The following is a 26493-nucleotide window of genomic DNA, read 5'->3' on the forward strand; positions in this document are numbered from 1 at the left end:
AGAGCAAGAATCATTAACACCAATAGAAAGAAAGGCTTATCTGGAAGATGGAATGCTCTAGTGGAATAATTACTTTTATTGAGAAGAGGTAATGTATTTCCTAGCTTGACTTTTTTGTCCATATAAAGGATAAGCAATGATAGTTTCCACTGTCTAAATTACTATAGTGCCTGTGATTACATTTCCTCCCAACCATTCATCTGCTTTGGTTTATCTGCATTAACAATGCTTTTAATATTACACTGTCAACTCCTCTGTCATATAATCCCTTCTGCCATACACCCTACGATGGTTATTTTCTTTCCTTTGCACTGCTTCTCCCCCCCACCCCACCCCACCTCCCACACCTCTGTACTTCTTCAAAACTAATTAAACCTCAACACTTTTTTTTACTTTCTGATGAAAGGCCATTGACTAGTGTTGATTCTCAGCTTTCCCTCCATCCAGCCTGCTGAACTTTTCCAACATTTTGCTTTTCCATTTCTACAGTATAGTACAGACTTCTGCCAAAAAAATGTGCTTTTCTGGTGAGAGAGTATGCTGACAAGTTATTTTGCTCACTAATAGGCCTTTTTGGCCCAATTGCACCCATGTGACCAATTAACCCACTAACCCATATGTCTGGAATGTGGGAGGAAATGGGATCACCCGGAAAAAAACCCACACGTGCACAGGGAGAACATACAGGCTCCTTACAGATGCAGCGGGAATGAACTCTGGTGGCTGGCACAGTGATAGCTTTATGCTAATTCCATGCCACTGTGCCTCCCTCGAGAAGTTAATCGGTTGCCTCTCAGAGACTATATGAAACATAACTACTGGGTTTATTTACATGTTACGTTGTGGAGATAGTCCAGAGTGGCACCCAGAAGGGAAGATGGCCTTTGATCAAACATTCATAGCTAAATTTGGGCTTGTTATTTAGGAAATGTCTCATAAAGGCAACGCAGATTTGAAAGGATCTTTGACTTAGGATGTCGCAATATGTTTTTAAAATTTGTTTTACAGGGTATGACATTTGTCAACAAGGCCAACGTTCATTGCTCATCTCTAGGTGCCTTGAGAAGGAGCTGAATCAGACCTTGCAATACTCCTGATGAAGGTCCGTGAATCTATTGGGTAACGAGCTCCAGCATTTAGACCTAACAAATGAACTACAAGTCAGGATATGTGTGCAAGTTACAAAGGAGTGTGTGGTTGCAAAGTAACTGCAACCTTGTATCTCCTCTGGTGGCAGGAATGATTTTTTACCAGTCACGTGCAAATCAAACAGACTGCTTTGTGGCAACAAGCCTTGAGAATGCTGTTGGGATGGCATCCTGAAAACTTCCACCACTGGCCCACACCAGCAGTATTGTGGCCTCAGAAGGGGCAGTTTTCATTTTAATTTTCTCATCCTTTCCCCCCAGTTAGAGATTTCACTAACAGTCTGCTGCACTGGATAAGTGGAAGGCACCACCCAGAAGTGATTACATGGAGGCCTATACCTCTGAACACTTCCGCTTCAAACTAGCTATCCTGTGCCCAACCCTCCTCAATACAGGCTTGTTAGATATGAATCAAAGGATGTTAATTCTTGTGACAAGCAGTAATTAATAATTTACTGATTTCTCAGTGACAAGCTAGATAGACAATATCACCTGCTAAGGTTCTGAACATTATTTGATAGATTATACATGATATATGAAATGCAACGCTCTCTACTGGAAAATTATATAACATAGCCTGTCCTAAAGTGTCACAAGAGGAACTTGTCAGCTTTAGGAAAGATCCCTTGCAAGATGTGACAAGCTTTGGAAGTAAACAATGTCAGTACTTGGATTTTCTTTTGTATGTAGCAATCAAAATATTAAAACAGAAAATTGATCAGTAGTAAATAGTTTGAAATATTTAACACATTCTTCCTCTTAACCTAAACAGAGTTTTTTTACAGTGATAATACTTAAGTTGAGAATAATGTGCCATACAAGTTGGCATGATCATGTTCTGGGCCTTAAGTCCTAACTTAACCAAAAAAGGCTCACATCAGAAAGAAAAACTCAGAGCTTATGGTTTAAAGAAAAGATCAAGGAAAAAGCAAGTCTTCTACTTTCAGTCTCCGTGGTTGTTATTCTTCAAGAATCTTAGCATCAATGAACTTAATGTGAGTGGTATTGCCAAATGGAAAATAAAAATGTGACATTTAGCGAAAAGTTGAAATAAAGGGCAAGGTTCATGTTAAATGCATCAACAGCTTCACTGTTGGCTATGCAATTTTTGAATTTGGTGAGAATGGTAAATTAATGAAAGCATTAAAAGAACATGCTGCCCCTGCATCTGAAAGATCCAGCCGCCTCCTGCAGTTTTTATTTTGTACTGAAGATGGTGCTGTTAGATCTGCCTCGTGTAAAAGAAACCTAGTTCCAAACAAAGACTAAAAAGGCACTTATAGGTTGCTTAATAATGCAAAACATTAAATGGAATTTGAACAGACTCATAAGCTTTGTTAGTTTACCTTGCAGAATACTGAACCACCATATAGACCATGGTTAGCAACCATTGTTTTGTTATCTGAATTTCCAGTTACAAGAGAAGGTTGAACAATGGACTTCTTTGCAGCTTTATATGGTCATTCTTATAACTTATCAGTTATGCGAGCATAACTTGTAAACAGAGCTTCACAAGTTTGCACTTAACGTTGACATTCTCTTGCTGACAGTGTAACAGGATATTTAATTAACCTTTATCTGTTGACGATCACTTCTGGCTAAACCTAAACACAAATTGTTCGTATTATATCACAATACACAGCAAGAAAATCTGCTCAAACCTATCTATCTTGAGTCCCACTTGATTGCACCCAGTTTTGTAGCCAGCATCTTCAGGAGTTCTGACAGAGGGCAAGGGTACCTCTCATGCAGCATCTTGCCTAACTTGCCATGGATGCTCAACAATCCAAACAGCAACAATCCTGTTAGTACAGTCTGCAATAATGTAGCCATTAATCCAGTAACATCCTAGTACGTGAATTATTACTCATATGCTTTATTTGACTCTTACTATTTGTACTTGCAAACACTGCCACATTACATACTTGTCACGATTATACAATATCTGCTGAATACCCTGACTACAATGGAGGAGAGATGAACCAGGTTGATTTGCCTATCCCAAAGCCTCTGAAATCTAGAAGACAATTCTGCATCATCACCTTGATTACAAACAGCAGTATGCTTGAGACAACAGCCTGACAATAGAACCTAGAGGATCAACATTGTCCTTTCTAACAATGGATATTCATCAAGAAGATCCAAGCTCATTGCTTCCCTTCTATCATGTTCTCTATAGATGGACGGTCAAATTCTATCATCCAATCACTAAGATTTAATCATTACAATAACCCTAAAGGAGCCTTCAAAGACCCATAGTGTTATACTAGGGGCCCTCGCATGTCCTTTTAAAAACACATAATTAATTATAACATAATATCAATTCTAAAAACAATACATAGCTATATTAGCCCCGGAATGTGTGGTGACACTTGCGGGCTGACCCCAACACATCCTAAGGTGTGTTGGTTGCTAATGCAAATTATGCATTTCACTGTATTTTAACATGTCCATGTAATAAATAAGACTGAATTGGAATCTGATCTGCCTCTGTATCTGACTCAAACATTAATATTTGATATGCCATCATACAAAGGAAGCGGATTGCTAGATAGCAGCTCACAGAGTGATTATAAGAGATTTAAATGGACACAAAGTTAAGGAGCAGGGCCCCAGGTGTTGGCAATGTAAATACTGGGAAGTGGTTTATAAATGATGGAATCCTTAAGGCCAATAATCCACAGATACCTCGTGCGATGCAACAGGACAATAGGCAAGAGTATTAAGTTCTAGGAATGGGAGAAACTCTTGGCTACACTTGTTGAAAATGCTTAGGGACTATTGTGTTGCTTGAAATATTTACATGCTATTTCATTTGCAATATTGCAATAAGGGCCCTCTGCAAATATAGCCAGGATAATACAAATGAAAGACGTGTGAAAGAGGCCAAGCATTGACAGATGGAAATTGCCCAGTCAATCAATAAAGCCATATCATCATAAACATGTTATTACAGAAACAATGAAGCAGCACAAACATAGATATAGAGTGTATAAAAGACAGTAAGTATTGGTTCCAAAAGCACAAAATCCTTAAAATTTCACTGGTTTCATTTGTGTAGTCAGAATGAACAGGTGAATGGAGTGGATTATTTCTGGTCAAGGATTCTAAGTTTATATTTGCAGATTATTATTTATAATCATTTAGCTATTATCCAGCTTTTGAAGGGTATATGGCATTGTAAGCTTGGTTTGTTAAGTTAATAATCAATTGAGGAAATGCACAACAACCTATGAAAGGGCCCTTCTATTTGCCACCCATTGGTTACACGGGTGTAAATCACCAATGAACAGAAGAGATCTTCTCACACACAAAGTTAGATCCTGTGACCACTCCATAAACCGGTTGTATTAACTATTTGGTTACAAGTAATGTAATTAAAACTTAAATTACTCATAGAAATTTGTGGCTGTATACCAGAAATCTAATAGTTAAAGTGAAAATTTGATTTTAAACATATGGAGCTTTAAAACTATTGTGATGATAATACATAATTATTTTAAACATCGCATCAATTCTAATAGCAATGCATAGCCCATGATTCAAATCATGACATATGTTTGCATTGTCTTATTTTGCAGAATTATTTACATAAAAGGCATTTGTTTCAAGACATTTCTTACAATTATACTGTATATTCAAGCAATATGCATTTTTTGGGGTTGAAAGTACCGATTAAGGTATTCAGAATCCTATATTACATAAGGCTTGACAGTAGTGTACAACCCTTTGAAATGCATAGTAAACAACTTACAGTAATTGCCCTGATTTGCTACCTAATCAGGAACAAGCCTGTCAATGGAGAAATCAAAGCTTCTAAGGGGCATGCTTATCAAGAATCCACACAAATGGATTGCATTATATAGCCACACTGTGTTATTTTTTTACTCTGTATTGATTTTGGAGTTAATATAAAGTTCCAGACATGGTTACTAAATGGATACTTTCTTAAAATTTGATCTGGTAGTCTTACAACAGACCTTTTTAACCATGATCCCAGCATCACTGGAATCACTAGCTGTGCCTTCAATGATTATAAACTATCTTCTACTCTGTAGATCACAGGCCTATTTATAACTGAGACATAATCAAACTGGGAAACATGCTGTGGTGTGACTATTGATATATGTACTGTATGCACATCACAATTTACATTGGTCAAGAAAAGGTTGTTGCTGCATCATGCAAAACCATTTGTCTTAACACCACTCTTAAAGCAGGAAATGGAGGTCAGATATTGAACCAAATCAGGAATAAGAAGATCGTACAAAGAGAGTGAGAGTTTTAAATGTAAACATTCCTGCACTCAATATTATGTATGAATTGTATCTGGGCAGAACGTCCCATCTAACAATATCTAACTACTCTGATGATATCAAAGAAAAATACTGATGCAAGGCAAGGTCACTTAAAATGAACATTTCACTGCCGTTTGTTGCACCATGGCAAGTTACACTATGAACAAACTATAGATTTTTGAGGCACTCTGTTTATTAATTCTGTATTTTTCCTTTATCCTGTTTGGTTATGTTTTTGGATTTGAGGCAGTATACATCTATACTATTTCTCATACATTGTGCATTGTTTACAGTTATATAGAGCTGCCTGAACTTGATGCTTCACACACTGGTATGTAGAAAATATCTAGAATATGAATAGATAAATGGATGCACGTTTATAGTGCTCAATAGAAATCATGATCTGTCTTCTGCACAGTTGGAAGAAATGTGAAAAAGGATATCAAAATTCTTATTTCCAGCTTAACGCAATGCAGCCTTCTACTCCCTCTAAAAACTGACAGAGAAATACATCTCCGTACATGTACCAAACTTCATAGGAACCAGAAGATACTACAACAGCATTGTGTAGTGATTTAGTCAACACTACTTAGAGATGTTTCAGGTCATTAAACAATCACAATTACACATTTTCCTACTGAAAACAAAGGCACAGTAGAAATGAGGAACACAAATGAAATGCTTTTGAATAATAATTTTAAAAATTAAAGGGCAACTATATTTTGTGGGCTTATTTTCATAACCAATGTGCCACTTTACCAATGGCCATTTCAGCTTCAGCAAAAGAATACACAGCTAAAATCCTGGTCAAGGTTAAGGATTTTTGACCAGCTGCACACCAAACACATCTGAAGAATGAGCACAATTTGTTAGTAGTTGACAGCAGTGATCCAGTACAGGCCCTGCAAACCAGTTTGTAATTCTGCTCACCATCAGTCCTTTTGGGATCAGGCTTCCCATGGCAGGCTTAGAAAGGAAATGGTCAAGAGCAGGGACACGTGGGGAAAAAACCTAAAGAAGCAGAGAAGTCGCTTGCAAATAAACTTCATCCTTTGATAAAGATGGAACATCGAATTCTGATCAGTGAGCTTAAACTAATTTGTGCAGCGTAACGTAAATAAAATGAACACCAAATGATTTACACAGGGCGTCCTCAACAACCTGCCTTCTGGACTTAAAATCCAAACATGGACTGAGCATTCAACTTTTTTTTCCTTTTGAAAGCATGCATTCGAGGTCTTTATAATTATAAAAGTTTTTTATATATACATAATACACATATTTATAATACACATTATTTTATATATATATAATAAAAACTTGCAAGAACTTGTGCAGCATAGCTGGCATCTCCATCTTCTGTAGCAGTGCAGTCCATTTTAAGTATCTATTCGGTGGTTGCATTGGTCATGCTAAGGCCATTCATGGTATCTTTTGCCACTCTTTTTCCGTTCCTTTTGCAGGTGTTCCAACTCTGCCTCGTACATCATTTCCTGTACCAAGTATTTCTCTCGACGCATTCGGTCACACAAGTCTTTAGGCATATCTGGGATTAGGTAAGCTATGAAGGTCTTGAAGCCAAACACAAAATGCTGAAATAAAACAGAAATCAAAAGTTTGACACCTGCTTTATCATGTGTTCCTTTACATAATCTTAACACCTTGTTCCAATGTCAATTTGGTTTGCTTTACCTTCTCAAATTTACACCCACCATCAAGCGCTTGAGAGACCGCATGATGCCGCCTTCAAACAAGAGTTTAGAGTCTATCCTAACACATTTCAATTGCTATCAACATATAACCTGTAGCACCAGAGGTCTCAACAAACAAGACCACTGTTATACTAAGATAAGGAATACCTACTGTTCCACGTCCTGACCACATTTCAGGAAATCTGATTCCTTGGCTGTATTCTCCGACCTGCATACAGGCAGAAGCTAAAGAGTAAAGCTCCAGAGATTAGGACCACGACGAAGTGGTTGCTGGAGGCAGAGGAGCGGCTGTGGGATTGCTTCAATTCAGTGGACTGGGCCATGTTCAAGCACTCATCTGTGGATCTGAATGAACACACCATGGGTGTCGTGGACTTTATTAATGTGTGTGTCTCCGCGAAATCATTCAGAGTCTTCTCCAGCCAGAAGCCCTAGATGAACAATAAGATTCACACTCTGCTGAGGGCCAGATCAGAGGCTTTTAAATCTGGTAACCAAGAAAATAACAAGAGGTCTAGATATGATGTCTCGAAAGCCATCTCATGGGCAAAGTGGCAATACTGGACTAAAGTAGAGTTAATAAAGAATGCTTAACAGTTGTAGCAGTGCTTGAATGTTATCAGCTCCTATAAAGTTAAATAAAGCAATATAGGTGACAACAGGGCTTCGCTTCCAAATGAGCTCAATGGTTTCCATGCTCACTTCGACTGTAAAAACATGGAGGAACCATCACAAGCTCCTGCCGCCCCCAGTGATCCTGTGATTTCAGTCTCTGAGGCCGACATGCAAGCATCCTTCCGGAGGGTGAAACCCATGGACAGCATCCGGCCCAGACCTGGTACCTGGTCAAGTACTAAACACCTGTGCTGACCAAATGACTGGAGTGTTCACAGAGGTCTTTAACCTCTCGCTTTGGAACTCTGAGGTACCTACCTGCTTCAGGCAGACTTCACTTCTCCCGGTGCCTAAGAAGAATGGAATAACCTGCCTCAATGACTATTGTCCAGTAGCAGTTACAATCACAGTTTTGAGAGGTTGGTGATGAAACATATCCACTCCTGCCTGAGAAGCAACTTGCATACACTCCAATTTGCCTACCGGAGCAACAGGTCCACAACAGATACAATCCCACTGCTCTTCACTCAACCCTGGAACATCTGGACAGCAAAGGTGTCTATATCAGGATGCTCTTTATAAGTACAGGTGCACCACAAGGCTGTGTGCTTAGCCCCGTGCTCTATATACTGTACACTTATGACTGTATGGTTAAGCACAGCTTCAATGCTATATTCAAGTTTGCTGATGAGACTACTGCCCTAGATTGAATCAAAGGTAGTGACAAATCAGTATACAGGAGGAAGACTGTAAATCTGGCTGAGTGGTGCCATAACAACAAACTATTACTCAGTTTCAGCAAGATGAAAGAGCTGACTATTGACCTCAGGAGAAGGAAGCTAGATGTCCATGAGCTAATCCTCATCGGAAAGAGTCAGAAACTTTAAATTCTTCAGTGTTATCATTTCAGAGGACCTGTTCTGGGACCAGCTCATAAGGGCAATTACGAAGAAAGCACAGTTATGGCTCTAGTTCCTTAGGAGTTTACTAGGATTTGGCATGATGGATGTGTAGTGGAGAGTATATTGACTGACTGCATCACAGCCTGGTATGGAAACACCAATGCCCTTGAATGGAAAATCCTACAAGAAGTAGTGGATACTACTTCTTGTAAAGCCCACCACCCATCATTGAGCACATCTACATGAAGCATTGTCGCAGGAATGCTCTTCACACAGAGAGTGGTGGGAGTGTGGAATGAGCTGCCAGACGAGGTGGTAAATGCGGGTTCTTTTTTAATATTTAAGAATAAATTGGACAGATACATGGATGGGAGGTGTATGGAGGGATATGGTCCGTGTGCAGGTCTGTGGGACTAGGCAGAAAATGGTTCGGCACAACCAAGAAGGGCCAAAAGGCCTGTTTCTGTGCTGTAGTTTTTCTATGGTTTTCTATGGAAAGCCGCATCCATCATCAGGGACCCCCACCACCCAGATCATGCTCTCTTCTCGCTACTGCTATTGGAAAGAAGGTACAGGAGCCTCAGGAACAGTTATTACCCCTTAACCATCAGGCTTTTGAACCAAAGAGGATAACTTCACTCCTCGCATCATAATTTAAATATTCCTGCAACTTTGGACTCACTATCAAGGACTCTTCAACACATGTTCTCAATATTTATTATTTATTATTATTTATTTTTCTTTGAATTTGAACAGTTGGTTGTCTTTTGCAAACTGGTTGAACAACCAAGTTATGTAGTCTTTCACTGATTCTATTTTAGTTATTATTCTATTATGGATTTATTAAGTATGCCCACAGGAAAATGAATCACAGGGTTGTATATGGTGACTTAAGTATTCTTGATAATAAATTTACTTTGAACTTTTAAGGTGCATATTCAGTTTCCAGCTTCTTGGTGCTCCAGCCCTTGGATTACATGATGTAAATGCTTAGTTATTCAAACTAAAAATATGTTTGAGTGTATCAAGGAATATCTCTTTTCTTGGCAGATTGCCCAACTTGCCAAAAAGGATATCAGTCTAGTGTGATATCTCCATTTTGTACAGCATGTGTATGTAAAGAGTAATACTTGAGTTAAGTTATTGAGATTTACAATACTGGGACCCCATCTTCTGGTAATGCACTTTCAGTCCCATTCTCACTTTCTACCACACCCCATCTTCAAACTTGAACTAAATCTCAAAGGTGGTTAGCACAAAGTCCACAGAAAGCTCCTGGAGGAGAACTTGGAGCATTTTCAGGAATTTACAACATAGAACATTACAGCACAGTACAGGCCTGTTGGCCCATGATGTTGTGCCACATTTTTATTCCACACTAAGATCAATCTAATCCTTCCCTCCTACATATCCCTCCATTTTTCTTTCTCTTAAATGTTCCCAATGTATCTGCCTCTATCACTAGCCCAGCAGGCATTCGGCACACCCACCACTCTCTTTAAAACAACCTATATATCCCCTCTATACTTTCTTCCAAGCATCTTAAAATTATATTCCCTGGTATTAGTGATTTACACCCTGTGAAAGTCTCTGGCTATCCCCTCTATCTATGTCCCTTATCATCCTGTACACATCTGTCAAGTCACCTCTCATCCTCCTTCACTCCAATGGAATTCCTGGAAATCCGCATGGAGTTTCTTCCGTGTAGCAGAGTCATGATCAAAAATTGAATGCCAATATGAATTGAATGGTACCCCGCATATTACTGCAGCAGCATGCAACAACAACAGAATGTGGTTTTGGCACTGCTTTTAAATAGTAACATTTCTAATACTTAGTTAAAGCTAACCATGCTAAGCATCATGATGATTTCATTAGTACACTTTAGGGTTGGTCACACTCAGTTTAAAGGTTTGTGATACTCATTAGAAGTGCTAATAAAGATATAATTGCTAATTAATTCTCAGGCTTGATGATGAAGGAAATTAGAAAAAGGACTCCGGTATTATTCGACACCTACATACATTTCCATTCCATAAGATGCAGACATCTCCAAGTGTGGTCTCACCAACATCTTGTACAGTTGCAACATGATATCCTAACTGCTGTACTCAGTGCCCTGACTGATGAAGGCAATTGTGCCAAATGTTCACCACCTTGTTTAGTAGCGTTGCGGTAGCTGTCTGTGCTCATAGGTTGTCTGTCCTACAATTCTTTCCAAGTTGCTACTTCAGTGTGCAAGTCCTGCCCTGTGCACTTGCCCAAGTTAAATTCCTTGGCACACTTCCCCAGTTCATCTGGTTCCTGTTATAGTCTTAGAAAACCTTCATCACTATCCACTACACCTCCACTCACAAACTTGTTCATGTTAATAACATTGCCATACAAATTGTTGATATAGATGAGAAGCAATAATGGACCAGATGCAGTCCCTGTGGCATACCACTAGTCTCAGGCCTCGAGTCTAACTAAAAACCCTCAACTACTACTCCCTGACTCTTTCCACTAAGCCAATTTCATATTCAATATGAGAAAGATTAATTAATTCCCATTCTTTGCTTTCTGTCTGTTAACTGATTCTCATTCTATGATGAATATTTTATCTGATTTTCTACCCTATTGCAGGGTTTCAGTGAGAGGTCGCTAGGGGTACTGTGAGAGATCGTGATTTAAATAAAAAGATTGTTTCTTGAACTTTGAGCAACATTCAGTGGTGGGCAGTGATCGAGCAGCTCCGTTAGCAATCTCACTATCGGTCTCTCAGCCCAGGATGGCTGTGCACAGTCGGACCGTGTTTATTTGGTTGAGTCCATTCTCAGCTTTTGACGCAAGATAGGGAAGGCCATTGAAAATTGGTGAGCGCAATAGTGCACAAAGGGTAGGACGGTAGGCTGATGAGGAGCGTGAAGTACATTTTCTGAGCATTGAATGGACTCATCCAACTTGGGCTGTGATATCAGCCTCTTCCTCCCGAATTACCTCCCCTTACTGACTGACTTATGGGAGCAAACAAACTCTATCAGCTTGAGAGTGAGGAAGGATATCAAAAAGTCTTGAGTCTTATTGAAAACCACCTGGAAGAACTGCTGAACAAAATTGCAAAGTATTTTTCCTCTCTTTCAACACAAGTGTATGACTGGGTGAGGGACACTTTTCCTAAATCTTCTGCTGGGCCTGAGAACTTGACTTTAAGAGAAGAGGAAGAGCTTTGTCAGCTGCAGGCTGATTGTGCACTCAAGATGAGACTTACTGACCTGCCCCTGGACAAGTTCTGGATTTCTGTGAAAGAAGAACATCCTGCCACTCATAGGAAAACAATGAACATTTTGCTGCAGTTTTCTACTTCATACATGTGTGAGCAAGCCTTTTCTTATTTAACAAGCATCAAGAGCAAGGATAGAAATCACCTCATTTCAGTTGAAGGTGAAATCTGTTGTGTGCCTATCTCACATTCGAACCAGAATTGAGCATTTGTGCAGCAAAAAATAAGCTCAGGTTTCACATGCTAAGCCTATATTTGAGCCTGATCATGTCACTTAGTAAGGAAATATTTTTTCAGTCTTGTACAAAATTGGGTCTCAGGCTATATCTTTATTCATACTGCTTTAGCTTATGGTTTTTTGGTAACTTTAATATTGTCAATAAGTTTTCATGTTGTAAATAGCATTAATTAAAATCAATTTAGAACCTTTATTTAAATTAAGCCGCAGTAAGAAGAGATGGAGAAGTGAGTCAGTTTACGAAAATCAAGAGAGGTGTTAGACAAGGGTGTGCTTTCTCCCCTGATTTATTTAATGTGTACAGTGAAACAATATTACAAAAAATAAGAGACATCTTGGGAATCAAGTTGGCGGTGAAAACATCAATAATTTCAGATATGCAGATGACACTGTGTTAATTGCAAATATGGAGGAAGAACTACAAAACTTAATTGATATAGTTGTTGAAGTAAGTGCAAAAATGGGTCTAGCTATCAATTGCAAAAAGACAGAATGTATGGTGATATCCAAAAAGAAGGAGAATCCTATCTGCAGGCTGAGAATAAATGGGGAAGACATAAAACAAATACAGAAATTTTGCTGCTTAGGAAGCTAGGTGACATCAGATGGCAGGTGCGACACGGACATCAAAAGAAGAATAGGGATGGCAGAAGACACCTTTACGAGAATGAAGAGTATACAGACCAATACTAAACTACGAATGACAACCCGCCTCAGAGTACTGAAATGTTACGTCTATCCAGTTATGTTATAGGCTCAGAATGTTGGACAGTATCTAGTAACATGAAGAAATGAATTGAAGCAGTAGAGATGTGGTTTTTGAGGAGGATGCAAAGAATATCATGGACGAAACGAATATCTAACGAGGATGTCATGGAAAGAGCAAACACAAAAAGAGAGATAACGTATGAGATCATGAAAAGGCAATGTAACTTCATTGGACGTGTGATTAGGAAAGAGGAGTTAGAATGCACGGTAATTATGGGAAAAATTGAAGGGAAGAAAGCAAGAGGAAGACAAAGACAAATGATGATGGAGACAGCAGCCAGAGAACTGGAAATGAATACTAATGAATTGATCCACTTGACCCAAAGCAGGAGTGTGTGGACCATGGCAGTCAAAGCTCAAACTGGGCACGGCACCTGATGATGATGATGATGATTTAAATTAAATCTACTGAGCCTATCTTTAGAAAAATTAAATCCCATTTTGGCTTAAGCCAGTTATTTAACAAATATTAAGCTCTTCTGATTAATTTTTATAATTTAAGAAAGGGAAATAAAGAAATTAATTTCAAGAGAGGTAAGCTGAGCTTAACTACCTGTTTTATTTCAAGAAAGGTTGGTTAAACATTCATCCTCTGCTCAAAAGAGCATTGATAATTATTTTTGGATTATTATATCTACAACTTATTGAATTGACTTTATTTCTTACATCCTTCACATACATGAGGAGTAAAAATCTTTGTTACGTCTCCATCTGAATGTGCAATGTGCAAATTACAGTCATTTGTAATTAATAGTATGTACAGTAAGATATACAACAAAACAGTCAATATAGCTTAGAAATACAGTTGTAACAGCATGAATTAATCAGTCTGATAGCCCAGTGGAAGAAGCTGTCCCGGAGTCTGTTGGTCCTGGCTTTAATGCTGTAGTACCTTTTCCTGGATGGTAGCAGCCGGAACAGTTTGTAGTTCGGGTGACACCCCGACCTGTCACTGTAAATGTCCTGCATAGTGGGAGTTCACATCCACACATGCGCTGGGCTGTCCGCACCACTCTCTGCAGAGTCCTGCGATTGAGGGAAGTTCAGCTCCCATACCAGGCAGTAATGCAGCCAGTCAGGATGCTCTCAATTGTGCTCCTGTAGAAATTCTTAGGATTTGGGGACTCGTGCTGAACTTCTTCAACCGTCTGAGGTGAAAGAGGGGCTGTTTTGCTTTTTCAACCACACGGCTGCTATGTACAGACCAAGCGAGCTCCTCGGTGATGTGTATACTGAGGAACTTAAAGCTGTTCACCCTCTCAACCCCAGATCCATTGATGTCAATAAGGGCTAGCTTGACTCCATTCTTGCTGTAGTCCTCAACCAGCTCCTTTGTTTTTGCGACACTGAGGGAGAAGTTGTTTTCCTGACACCGTTGCGTCAGAGTGGTGACTTGTTCTCTGTAGGCTACCTCATTATTATTTGACATAATGTAGTATCATCTGCAAATTTAATTAGCAGATTGGAGCTGTGGGTGGTGACATTCATGGGTATACAGAGAGAAAAGGAGGGGGGTTTAGGACACAACCCTGTGGGTCTCCTGTGTTGAGGGTCAGACAGGTAGAGGTGAGGGAGCCCACTCTTACCACCTGCCGGCGATCTGACAGGAACTCCAGCAGGCAGGGTGAAGGCTGAGGTCTCTGAGCTTCTTGCCAAGCCTGGAGGGAATTATGGCATCCAATGCTGAACTGTAGTTCACTGATCACACTAATGTGCCGTGAACTGCCAATATAATTTTTACGCAGGGGTTCCCTGAGACCTGAAAATTATTTCAAGGGTTCCTTCAGGGTAAAAAGGTTGAGAAAGGCTGCCTTATCATCTTGTTAACAATATCCTGTGTAGGACCTCATGGAAAACCTTTTCAAAAATCTGATACAAATAGCAAAAAATGTCTCCAAAAATAATGATCATTGCTTTCTGTTCATTCCCACAATAATTTCTTTTGCTTACTCATATTGTCCCGGAAGTGCTTTCTATGTGACCTGTGTTTGCATTAGAAATACTAAATAATGTTTCATGTGGAACAATGTCATGTATTTGCTTGTAAAATGGTGTCTTTAGCTTCAAGGGTGCTAGTTTGAAGAGTCCTATGATCTATTGTTCTCTGAGTTGAAAAATTGTCTATAGAGCCAGTCTTCAGAGGCCCTTGGAATATAATAAAATCCTGTTGTGCTGTGAGGACCTCTTGAATTCCTGTACAAACCCTCACTTACAAGGTCACAAGAAACCCCACCTATTTCACTGGCAAACACAAAAATAAACAAAATCAACTGTGAAAGGTCAGGCCCACGATGATTTCACACAGTTAATATTATCATAAAACCATATGACACAGGAGCAGAATTGGCTCATCGGGTCTGCTCTGCGATTCGATCATGACTGATTTATTTTCCCACTCAGCCCTACTCTCCTGCCAACCTTGAGGACACTTCCAAAAGCGATACATCAAAAAGGCGGCGTGTATCATTAAGGGCCCCCATCACCAAGGTCATGCCCTCTTCTCATTGCTACAATCAAGAAGGAGGTACAAGAGCCTGAAGATACATACTCAGTGTTTCAGGAAAAGCTTCTTCCCCTCCACAATCAGATTTTTCTGATTGGACAATGAACCTGTAGGTTTGTGCGTGTGTGTGTGTGTTTATATACATATATAAAATCTTATTCTAATTTATAGTTTTTTTATTGTGTATTGCAATGTACTGCTGCCATAAAAACAAATTTCACGACATATGCCAGTGATACTAAACCTGATTCTAATTCTATTCCTGGACCCCTACTTCAGGAAATGTCCTCTGTACGTCCACTCTATCTAGGCCCTTTATCACCACCAAAGCATTAACTAAAATAGATTTAATGAATTACAGTGTTACATGAACACTAAAACATCAAATCAATGTGAAACTTATGAACATGGCACATACCATTGGCACAGTGAAAAAGATTATTAGCTTGTGATTTAAAAACGGGTGTAATTGCAACAGGCCACTGAATGAACGCGATATGGAGGGACCAAACTACAGGCTCTCTATTCTTTAATAATTGTTTTGATTCCCTTTCATGTTCTCAGAATATTTAATCATTCTTAATGTAAATACTTGCACCAAGGGGATTTGAGTTAAATCCTCAGCATTACCACAAAAAGCATTAGGATGTATTAGCAAAGCAGCTGTTATTTCACCATTTCTTGCCCTGAAGAAAAAGTCACTGGTAACAATTGGCAACCAAATTAAAAACCCAAACTTGAAGTTTTTGGTCAGCTGGAACCTGGGTTACGGAGGTATCCCAACATATTTTATCCTTAATTGGCAAAGTAAAGATGGAGAACAATACTTAATGTCTTGTACAATTAGAATCTCATCAATTCCTGCTGAGAGCCAGGACCAGTGTCACAGAAGTGAATTATTTTCAAACTAGAAGGGCAAACCCTCACCTCTCAATTAGTTTCCAGAATATTTATTCATGTATTTTTAAAATTTAGCAATACAGTATGGAATAGGCCCTTCTGGCCCTTCGAGTCATGACTCGACAAACCCAATTAACTCTAACCTAATCACGGCACAAATTACAATAAGACTACTCAACACATCCTTGGACTGTGGGAGTAAACTGGAGGACTTGGAGGAAATCCACGCATTCAACGTGGAAGAAGTACAGAGACCCCTTACAGAATGGCACTAGAATTGAATTTCGAGCTCTGGAACAGCCTAAGCTGTAATAGCGTCACGCGAACTGCTACGCTACCGTGGCGCCCACACTGTGACTTATTGCTTACATTTTTCCAGACGCTAATGGAACTACACACCAGTGATTACAGAGGATTATTTTATAAGCTGTTATTCCATCCATATTATATTGATTATAATAAAATTGTAACAGGTGGCCATGTTAGAATTAAACTCTCTGAAATCTAATTAATTATTTTTAACTCATTATTACACAATCCTTAACAAATATTCAATCAACTGTACTTCTGCACAAAGCTCCTTCAGAAGATGGTGTTGCCAATGAAGTGTAATAGAACAAAATATTGGATAGAATAAGCAAGTTAGGTGTAGTTGAGGAAATGATTATGAAGGTTCTCGGTTATCCAGGTCACTGTATATCAAGCAGCAGTAAATCAAGGAAACTGAACTTGCTGTGTTGTCTAGAAGGTGCTTCGCCACTCATCCGAGAGGTTTCTTCAGTTCGAATCCATGGAGGGTAGTTTTCAGGTTTTTAACTCTGTGAGTTGTTTAAAGGCATAGCAATCACATGAGGATCATTAAGAGTCATAGAGGTTATGTGAGGGTCAATAGTCTTATCTTTGCATGAAAACCCATCCCTGAACAGAGGGTTGGGGTATGACACCACCTATCAGCTATTTACAGTGCAACCTCTACCCTTGTGTCTCCACAACAGTTCACACCTCCATTCATATCAAAGGTAAGACTAATGACCTTCTCTATGACTCTTAACAACCCTCATGTGATAGCTATACCTTTAAACAACTCAGAGTTTATAAACCAGAAAACTACCCACCATGGATTAGAACTGAAGAACTCTCTCGGATGAGTGGCGAAACATCTTCTAGATAGAAGGGGGGGGGGGAAGACAAAATGAATACAGATCCCGCGAGAGAAATTAAAATCAATAACTTTGGACAGTTTTATTCACCATTTTGAAAAGCAACGACTAATAAAATATCAATAGTGATTTGGTAAGGAAAAACTGCATGACACCAAATCTGTCATTCAACTTACTCCTCCCCCATTCTTTCTTCTATTGACCTCAACAGAATGAAAAGTTGGTAAAAACAGACAGAAGAATAGTTGAAATAGAGAAAGTAGCCTTGAACCAGTAAGATCATGGCAGCCATAATACCAAAACATAGGAGCAGAAGTAGGTCCATCAAGTCTGCTCCGTCATTCAATCATGGGCTGATTCAATACTCCCAGTCATCCCCAGTCCCCTGCCTTCTCTCCATAGCAACATAACAACTTCAACGTGCACCAGCCGAAACCCTTATCTCACTGTCCATAGTATCCAAAAATCCACTGATGTCAGTTTAGAATACTTTCAGCAACTGAGTTGTCACCTACTCTGATAGAGAACATTTACAATCCTCTGGAGGTAGGGCATTATTCTCCTTGCTTGAGTATTCTAGAGCAGACAGCATTATGCAATCTACAATGGAAAGGAAATCTAGTGTGTTTGCTGGGCTGTGAGTGAGGAATGCCAGCTGCAAAATCTTTTAAAAATCTTACAAAATTTGACACTAATTCTGCACAAAAGGCCACAAGAGTATCAGTTCTGTTAAAATACAGCTTAAAATAAAGCTGCTGACAAAAATATACTTATATGTACAGAGGAATATCAGAACACAGAGAAAGAAAAATAACATGGTTGCATCTAGATTTTCTGCTACCACCTCAATTGATTTAATAATTATTATAGATTCCGTAATTCTAAATCAAGCCTGATGGAAAAGCAGGAATTTTTCATGTTGTTATATTGACTATCAAAAAGCATTTGATTCAGTCCCACATTCATGGTTAATAGAAGTTACTAACACAGGCACAATCAAGTGGAAAACATCATTCACCTAAATCTTGCTTTAAAATGCAAACTCATAAAAGTCACCATACCTTAATATAAATACAAGCCTGATCCAGTTTCAGAGTCAGAGTCCGACAATTTATATTATGACCAATCCATTTTTACAGAAAGGACAATCCATAATAACGCTCTCGATATAATATTACAGGATAAACAAGCAAGAACAACTTACATTATAGATAAAGCCATAACATACAGAAATCAGTAAGAGAAAAAGACCAGAAATATGCTGAATTTAAATAGGAAATTGAAAGACTATGGAACATGAACAAGCTATACATTGTCCCAATAGAAATATCTACAACTGGTATCATCCCAAAGTCACCACACAATGGCATTAAACAATTAGGCCTACACAGCAGTACTTAAGTAAATCTTCGGAATGCCACAATACTAAACACCACAAGAATAGTCCAAAAGTTCAATGGAAGGGGAGGGAACATTGACTCAGACCATGACAGGCCTGCGTCGGGCATTTTCATGCCTTACAAGGCACCGATTGGAAGTCTGTGTGGCGCGCCACTCCTCGCACGGACTAGAGCAATGTGTGATTGATTAAGTGCCTTGCTCAAGGACACAAACACGCTGCCACAGCTGAGGCTCGAACTAGTGACCTTCAAATCACTAGACGAATGCCTTAACCACTTGGCCACATGCCCAAAAGTTCAATAGTTCCATTTAATATCACAAAAATGTATACAATATACATTCTGAAATTCTTGTTCTTCGCTGACATCCACTGACATTCATGGAGGAGATCTTATAGAATCATATAAAATTATGAAAGGGATAGATTAGAGGCAGGAAAGTTGTTTCCACTGGTAGGTGAGACTAAAACTAGGGGATATAGCCTCGAGATTCGGGGAAGTAAATTTAGGATGGAGATGAGGAGGAACTGCTTTTCCCAGAGAGTGGTGAATCTGTGGAATTCTCTGCCCAATGAAGCACTGGATGCTACCTCAGTAAATATATTTAAGACAAGGTTGGATAGATTCTTGCATAGTTGGGGAATTGAAGGTTATAAGGAAAAGGCAGGTAGGTGAAGATGAGTCCATGGCCAGATCAGCTATGATTTTATTGTATGGTGGAGGAGGCAACTCATGCTCCTATTTCTTATGTTATGTTCTATAGAAGAAGAGTGCCCCAAAGAATGAATGTCTGTAAAAATGTTAGAGCCCCAAAGTCCCCACTGCCCCTCAATGCAGAAGCAGCAGCAAAGCACTGACCCTACCCCACCCACTTCCACAAAAAAAAGCATCAGTGCATTTCCCTCACCAAGCAAGCAATAACAAAGCCCCCAATAAAGACCATGATCTGCTGTGCAACACAAACTAATTATTCACCTGACAATTCAACGTGCCACAGGCTCTCCCTCTCTAATAAAGGGAAAAAGAGGTGCTCCCTTTCACAGCGGGAGGGGAGGCAAAACAAGACAACTCGCTGATTTATGGTGATAAAAATTCATAGGAATTGAGAAATGAGTGCGCTTGGCTATGCCTGTGCCTCAGGTTTTAGCAGCTTGAGCTGCCAAAAAAAATCAAAATATATCAATAATAGTAATGATTATTATTATTAATAATTAGTGCTCAGACGCATGGACTCGGAGGACAGGTAAGGAGCCAGAGCTTGGTCTTGGGATCTGGCATGATTGGACATAATTGCAGGGAGAGGACATCCATTGGGACATAGTTGCAGGGAGAGGACATCCATTGGTGTAAAATCAACTGTGACCCCGGTGGTGCTCTAGTCAGCGCCTGTTCTCTATGTTAGGGGTGGCTGAAACTACACCCTGGCTGTAGGTATAAAAGCAATACCCTTTCGATTTATCAGTGGAGAAACGTCTACAGAATAGAGTGATTCGGCCGCTGCCTGGGGATCGCCAGGACATGCCTGGATTAACCGCTGGGCATGACAGTCAGCAAACCGCTGGTGGTGCACTACTGAATAGGCCGGCAGGCACTGGGAAACCCAGAAAAGATACAACCAAGATTCAAAGTAGCCCACCACTGTCACAGGCAACAACATCTGCAAGTGTTTCTCAGGGGAGCAGTCAACTTACAACCGAGAACACTCAAGCAGATAAGAGAAGAAAGGCACACATGCAATGGTCATTACAAGTAAACACATTCATAATGCATGTATATTACTAAGCAATGGAACTTGAGACTGACATGACAGCGTACAGGGATATACCTCATCTACAGTTTATAGTGCAATATCGCTTCATTCAAGTAAATGCACAACAAATATCAGATCAATGTAGAGTGGCAATAATAATAGCAAAATTATTCAAACCCTTAGCAGTTCCTCAGGGCATTGTCAATCTTCACCTGCTTCAGAAATGACTTTCCATCATAAGCTCAAAGGTAGGGATCTTTGCTAATTGGACAATGTTCTATTTTGTTTTTAATTTCTCAGAAAATAAAGCAGCTGATGCCTGCATGCAGAAAGACCTTGAAATGCCCAGGCATGAACTTCTAAATAACATAGAAAATTTATACTAAATGAGCCAGGTATTATTTCCAACTATAGAGAGTCAAGAGTATCCCATTGACATTTATGAGTCCTCCACTATGAATATCGATGATCAGAAACTCGGATAAGCTAGCAATATAAACTCTGTAATTTTTACAGAACGATAAGAGACCGAACTCCAAATCCTTTCTTTCATTTACAAGTCAGAACAATAATGGAATGCTCTCCATTTATCAGAATTAGTGCAGCTACAACTACATTTAGTGTTTAATGCAATCCAGGCTAAAGAGGCAAATTGACTGGTTGCCTAGCCACTAAATTAAACTTACATTGCTTTTATCACTGGTGCAATGTGACTGCAGGGTACCACATCTACAAAATACACTGTTATTCACCAAGCCTAAGTTGTCTTCTGCCACCATGGACGTCACGATCAGTAGGCATGTCGAAACACCAACTTGAAGTTGTACACTATCCTGATGTGAAAATTGCCCCTGTACCATCAGGCCCTTCAGCAAAAGGGAATAACTACATTCAGTCTATTTCTGGTGTTCCCACAACCAGTGGTCTCACTTGAAAGACTCTTTATCTTTTTATTTCATGCTCTCATTATTTATTGCTATTTATTTACATTTTCATTTGCACAGTTTGTTCTTCATTGATCCTCTTTACAGTTCTGTTCTATAGATTAGCTGAGTATGCCTGCAGGAAAACGAATCCCAGGATTATATGTGGTGATATGTATGTACTCTGATAATAAATTTAGTTTGAACTTTGAACATTTCCACATCCTTCATTAAATCCTGGAACTTCAAACAAACTCTATTGAAGAATTTTCAGCAGGAAGTCCGGGGCAGTTCAAGGTGGCTCCTTAAGGGCAATCCAGGATAGGCAATAAATGTAGGGCTTCGCACTAATAAACAAGTCAATTTAAAAAGAAAATACTAACAACTAGTATCAGATGAGGGAACTGGCAGCATTTTGCAAGTCATCCTGTCCCCAAAATACACTATTCTGGACACACAATCAACCTCATACACCACATCCAGAGAAATGTTACACGTTTTAAATAGTAATTCACATACTTTTCTCAGAGAAAATTCCTTTTCACATGGTGAAGGTAGGCAGAGAATTGAACAACTGACCTCAAACACAATGATGAAAGCCAAACGTGCAGCCAGAACATGCCAGAATTGCAAGGTGACTTCATATCGATTGTGATCCCATGGAGGAGCCCTGTAGTCTCTGTACCTGCAAGTTAAAAGCTAGATAGAAATCTGAAGTTCCTACAAATGGCAACACAACCACTGTTGAGGGCAGATTATAACACATATGTTTCCATTTTGGATTCTGAGTAGCCCCAGTTAGGTTCTCGAATATTCACAATTAAAGTCAACCATCTTATTCCAAGCTCCTTAGGAGTCTGTGGAGATTCATCATCTAAAACTTTGACAAACTTCTACAGATGTGTTGTGGAGGGTGTATTGACTGGCTGCCTCACAGTGTGGTATGGAAACACCAATGCCTTTGAATGAAAAATCCTACAAAAATAGTGGGTTCAGTCCAGTACATCACGGGTAAAGCCTTCCCAACCATTGAGCACATCTACATGAAATGCTGCCGTAGGAAAGCAGCATCCGTTGTCGGAGATCCTCACCACTCAGGTCTTGCTCTTTTTTTGCTGCTGCCTTCGTGTAGATGGTACAAGAGCCTCGCCTCAGGGCTCACACCACCAGTTTCAAGAACAGTTGAAACCATCAGGCTCCTGAAAAAAACTATTCTCCTTGCCCATCCTTTGAGATGTTCCCACAACCAATGATCTCACTTTAAGGACTCTTTATCTTGTTATTTCATGCTCTCGTTATTTATTGTTATTTATTTATATTTGCATTTGCGCAGTTTGTTTTCTTCTGCACTCCAGCTGAACTTCCATTGATCCTGTTGCAATTATTATTCTATATATTTGCTGACATGTTTGCAGAAAAATGAATTTCAGGGTTGTATATGGTGACATATACGTATTCCGATAATAAAATTCACTTTGAACTCCTGCACCTCTACTTTTTCCACATATATGGCTACGCTGTCATGGCAAGGAAGTTAAAACAAACTACTTCACAGAGAGCTGGTTAAGGGAGGCCAGCTCATTCATTGGAAGAAGAATTGGAATGACTATTTTTCCAAAGCTGTCCCCACAAATGAATTGAGATTTAAAAAAAGAACTTGGACAGTAAAGAGAAAAAGGAGAAAAAAAAACTGCATATAATCAAATTACAGAAAAATTAAAGATAGATCCTCAACATTAGGCCTTTTTCTAAATGAATCAAATAACTTGTGGAAATAAAAGCTCTCCATCTATAACACTTAGTATTTGTTGAGGTCCCACACAGGAAATTAGTGGGCAAACTTAAAGCACACAGTATTGGGGGTAAGGTATTGGTGTGGATAGAGAATTGGTTAGCAGACAGGAAGCAAAGAGTGGGAATAAACGGGACCTTTTCAGAATGGCAGGCAGTGACTAGTGGGGCACCGCAAGGCTCAGTGCTGGGACCCCAGTTGGTTACAATATATATTAATGACTTGGACGAGGGAATTAAATGCAGCATCTCCAAGTTTGCGGATGACACGAAGCTGGGCGGCAGTGTTAGCTGTGAGGAGGATGCTAAGAGGATGCAGGGTGACTTGGATAGGTTGGGTGAGTAGGCAAATTCATGGCAGATGCAATTTAATGTGGATAAATGTGAGATTATCCACTTTGGTGGCAATAACAGGAAAACAGATTATTATCTGAATGGTGGCTGATTAGGAAAAGGGGAGGTGCGACGAGACCTGGGTGTCATTGTACACCAGTCACTGAAAGTGGGCGTGCATGTACAGCAGGCGGTGAAAAAGGCGAATGGTATGCTGGCATTCATAGCAAGAGGATTCGAGTACAGGAGCAGGGAGGTACTACTGCAGTTGTACAAGGCCTTGGTGAGACCACACCTAGAGTATTGTGTGCAGCTTTGGTCCCCTAATCTGAGGAAAGACATTCTTGTCATAGAGGGAGTACAAAGAAGGTTCACCAGATTGATTCCTGGGATGGCAGGACTTTCATATGATGAAAGACTAGATTGACTAGGCTTATACTCTCTGGAATTTAGAAGATTGAGGGGGGATCTGATTGAAACGTAAAAAATTCTGAAGGGATTGGACAGGCTAGATGCAGGAAGATTGTTCCTGATGTTGGGGAAGTCCAGAACGAGGGGTCACAGTTTGAGGATAAAGGGGAAGCCTTTTAGGACCGAGATGAGGAAAATCTTCTTTACACAGAGAGTGGTGAATCTGTGGAATTCTCTGCCACAGGAAACAGTTGAGGCCAGTTCATTGGCTATATTTAAGAGGGAGTTAGATAAGGCCCTTGTGCCTAAAGGGATCGGGGGTATGGAGAGAAGGCAGGTATAGGGTTCTGAGTTGGATGATCAGCCATGATCGTACTGAATGGCAGTGCAGGCTTGAAGGGCCGAATGGCCTACTCCTGCACCTATTTTCTATGTTTCTATGCTTCTATGAATAAGCTGTCTCAACATACCTCCATATCAGCTGGACAAACTAACACAAGTCGCGGTCCATATCATTCTCTCACTGTATGCAATAAAGGCAATCTCAAGATTTTTAAAAATAGATTTCAACTTTTCTGCTATTTATCCATCCTAAAACTGCCGTAATAATCTCATCTGTAGCACTGTGTGAAAGCCATAGGCACAAAGGCTAGGGTCCCTAAGACTCTTGCAAAATACCATTGTACTTTTATGTATTGCACTGTACTGCCGCCACCTAAATAAAACAATTTTAATGAGATATGTGAGTGATGATAAACCTGATTCTCATATAGATCTCCGTTGTGGACTGAGTGTGGGAAGGGGGCAGGAAGAGGGGAGGGAGCGGGAAGCACCAGCCTGACGTTCTGTAACGATCAATAAACCAATTGTTTGGAATTCCCCGGTGCCTCAGGGCTGGGTGTGTCTATACCCATAGCACCCCCTGCCCCTGGTACTCCTTCTTTGCCACCTGTCCCCCACCCCTCCTGCGGCACTCCAGCTTCCCCATTCCCAACATCCTTTGCTTCCAGCAGATTTACAAACTTGCTCTCCACACCACATTGAGAAATACAGTTATGTACCCTAACTATATACATGTGCCTAAGACTTTTGCACAGTACTGTATATTTGCACCTTTGTAAGTAATAATATAAAATGATAACATGCATCTTTGCATTTCATTAGCTGTTCATATTCTCCTCCTTCCTAATGTCATAGCTTTATATAATGAAGAAATGTTCCTTTTCCTTTAATTCCTCCAGTTGAGAATGATGATGGAAAATGAGACATTTCCATTTCACCTCAATCTTTTCAAGTACATTAGAAAAATGTTTTATTGGATGGACTGGGCAAAAAGACCACCTATGTGCTAATCATAATTGTAGCAACATGTACCCTAATGGAATTGCATTTCCGAAGAAAAGATTAATCTGGATAGTTCATTAAGCTTCTGCAACAAAGGAATAATTGCTAGCCTGGAGAATCATGGCCTGGGTTAACACATGCTCCCAAAATATGTTTTCATTCATTGTAATGGGAAACATCCCATCAATTGTACAAAAAAAAACAGAAAGAAAGAGATTTGGAGAAATATACTGCATTTCATAATACATCGAACAGCAGGATAGCCTTTACTGTGAAAGGTCTTAAGTTTAAGGCAAGGGAAGATTTTACCTAATTGTACAAGGTGTTGTTGAGGTCACTTCTGGAATGCCGTGCACAACTTTTTGTCCAATTATATGAAAAAGATAAATACAGGCAGAGTACCCTTATCCAAAAACCCAAAATCCGAAAACCAATCTCCAGAATCCAAATTGTTTTTGAGCACTGACTTGACTCAAATAGAAAATGACACATGGCACTGAGAAAGTTCTCAGGCAATGATCACGTCTCTGCACACACACAGACGGTTCTGAGAAGTAACCGGACATATGTAATGAACAGAAATGAACGAGAAACAGAAAAACACGGCAAAAAGAGAAAAATGAAGATCTCAAAAGTGTATTGAAAAAGTGGATTCACCAGCACTGCAGTGAACATTTATTGCTTAATGGTATGACAATAACTATCAAAGATCTATCACAACAATCTGAAAATTAAAAGTAATTGTGAATACTCAGCAGGTTGGTTGCAGAAATTTAAGAAAAGGCATGGCATTAAATTTTGAAAATGTCTGCTGATCAGAAAGCAGCAGAGAAATTCATTGATGAGTTTGTCAAGATCATTAATGATGAACAAGTGTAAGACAAAGACTGCTTATCAGTGGCACATAAATTCAGAGTCGGAAATGATGCTGACCCCAAGCTATCTCATTATATATTCCAAAATCCCAAAAAGTCCAAAATCTGAAACACCTCCAGACCTAAGCATTTCAGATTAGGGGTATTCGATCTGTAGTAG

The 26493-nt window shown here is 39.6% G+C and overlaps 1 protein-coding gene across 1 annotated transcript in view; it reads right to left on the reverse strand.

The window, feature by feature from the left end:
- Positions 1 to 305: 305 nt before the first annotated feature.
- The window catches only part of ano3 (anoctamin 3), a 586826-nt gene continuing 560638 nt past the window's right edge, over positions 306 to 26493 (reverse strand). Inside the window, exons 26-27 of the mRNA XM_072272723.1 lie at positions 22159 to 22264; positions 306 to 7038 (exon numbers count right to left, since the gene is read on the reverse strand). Coding sequence (XP_072128824.1) covers positions 6859 to 7038; positions 22159 to 22264 — 286 coding nt within the window. The 3' untranslated portion in view covers positions 306 to 6858. The remainder of the gene's footprint in view (positions 7039 to 22158; positions 22265 to 26493) is intronic.

Source organism: Mobula birostris, chromosome 11, assembly GCF_030028105.1.
Source record: "Mobula birostris isolate sMobBir1 chromosome 11, sMobBir1.hap1, whole genome shotgun sequence".
Classification (NCBI taxonomy): domain Eukaryota; kingdom Metazoa; phylum Chordata; class Chondrichthyes; order Myliobatiformes; family Myliobatidae; genus Mobula; species Mobula birostris.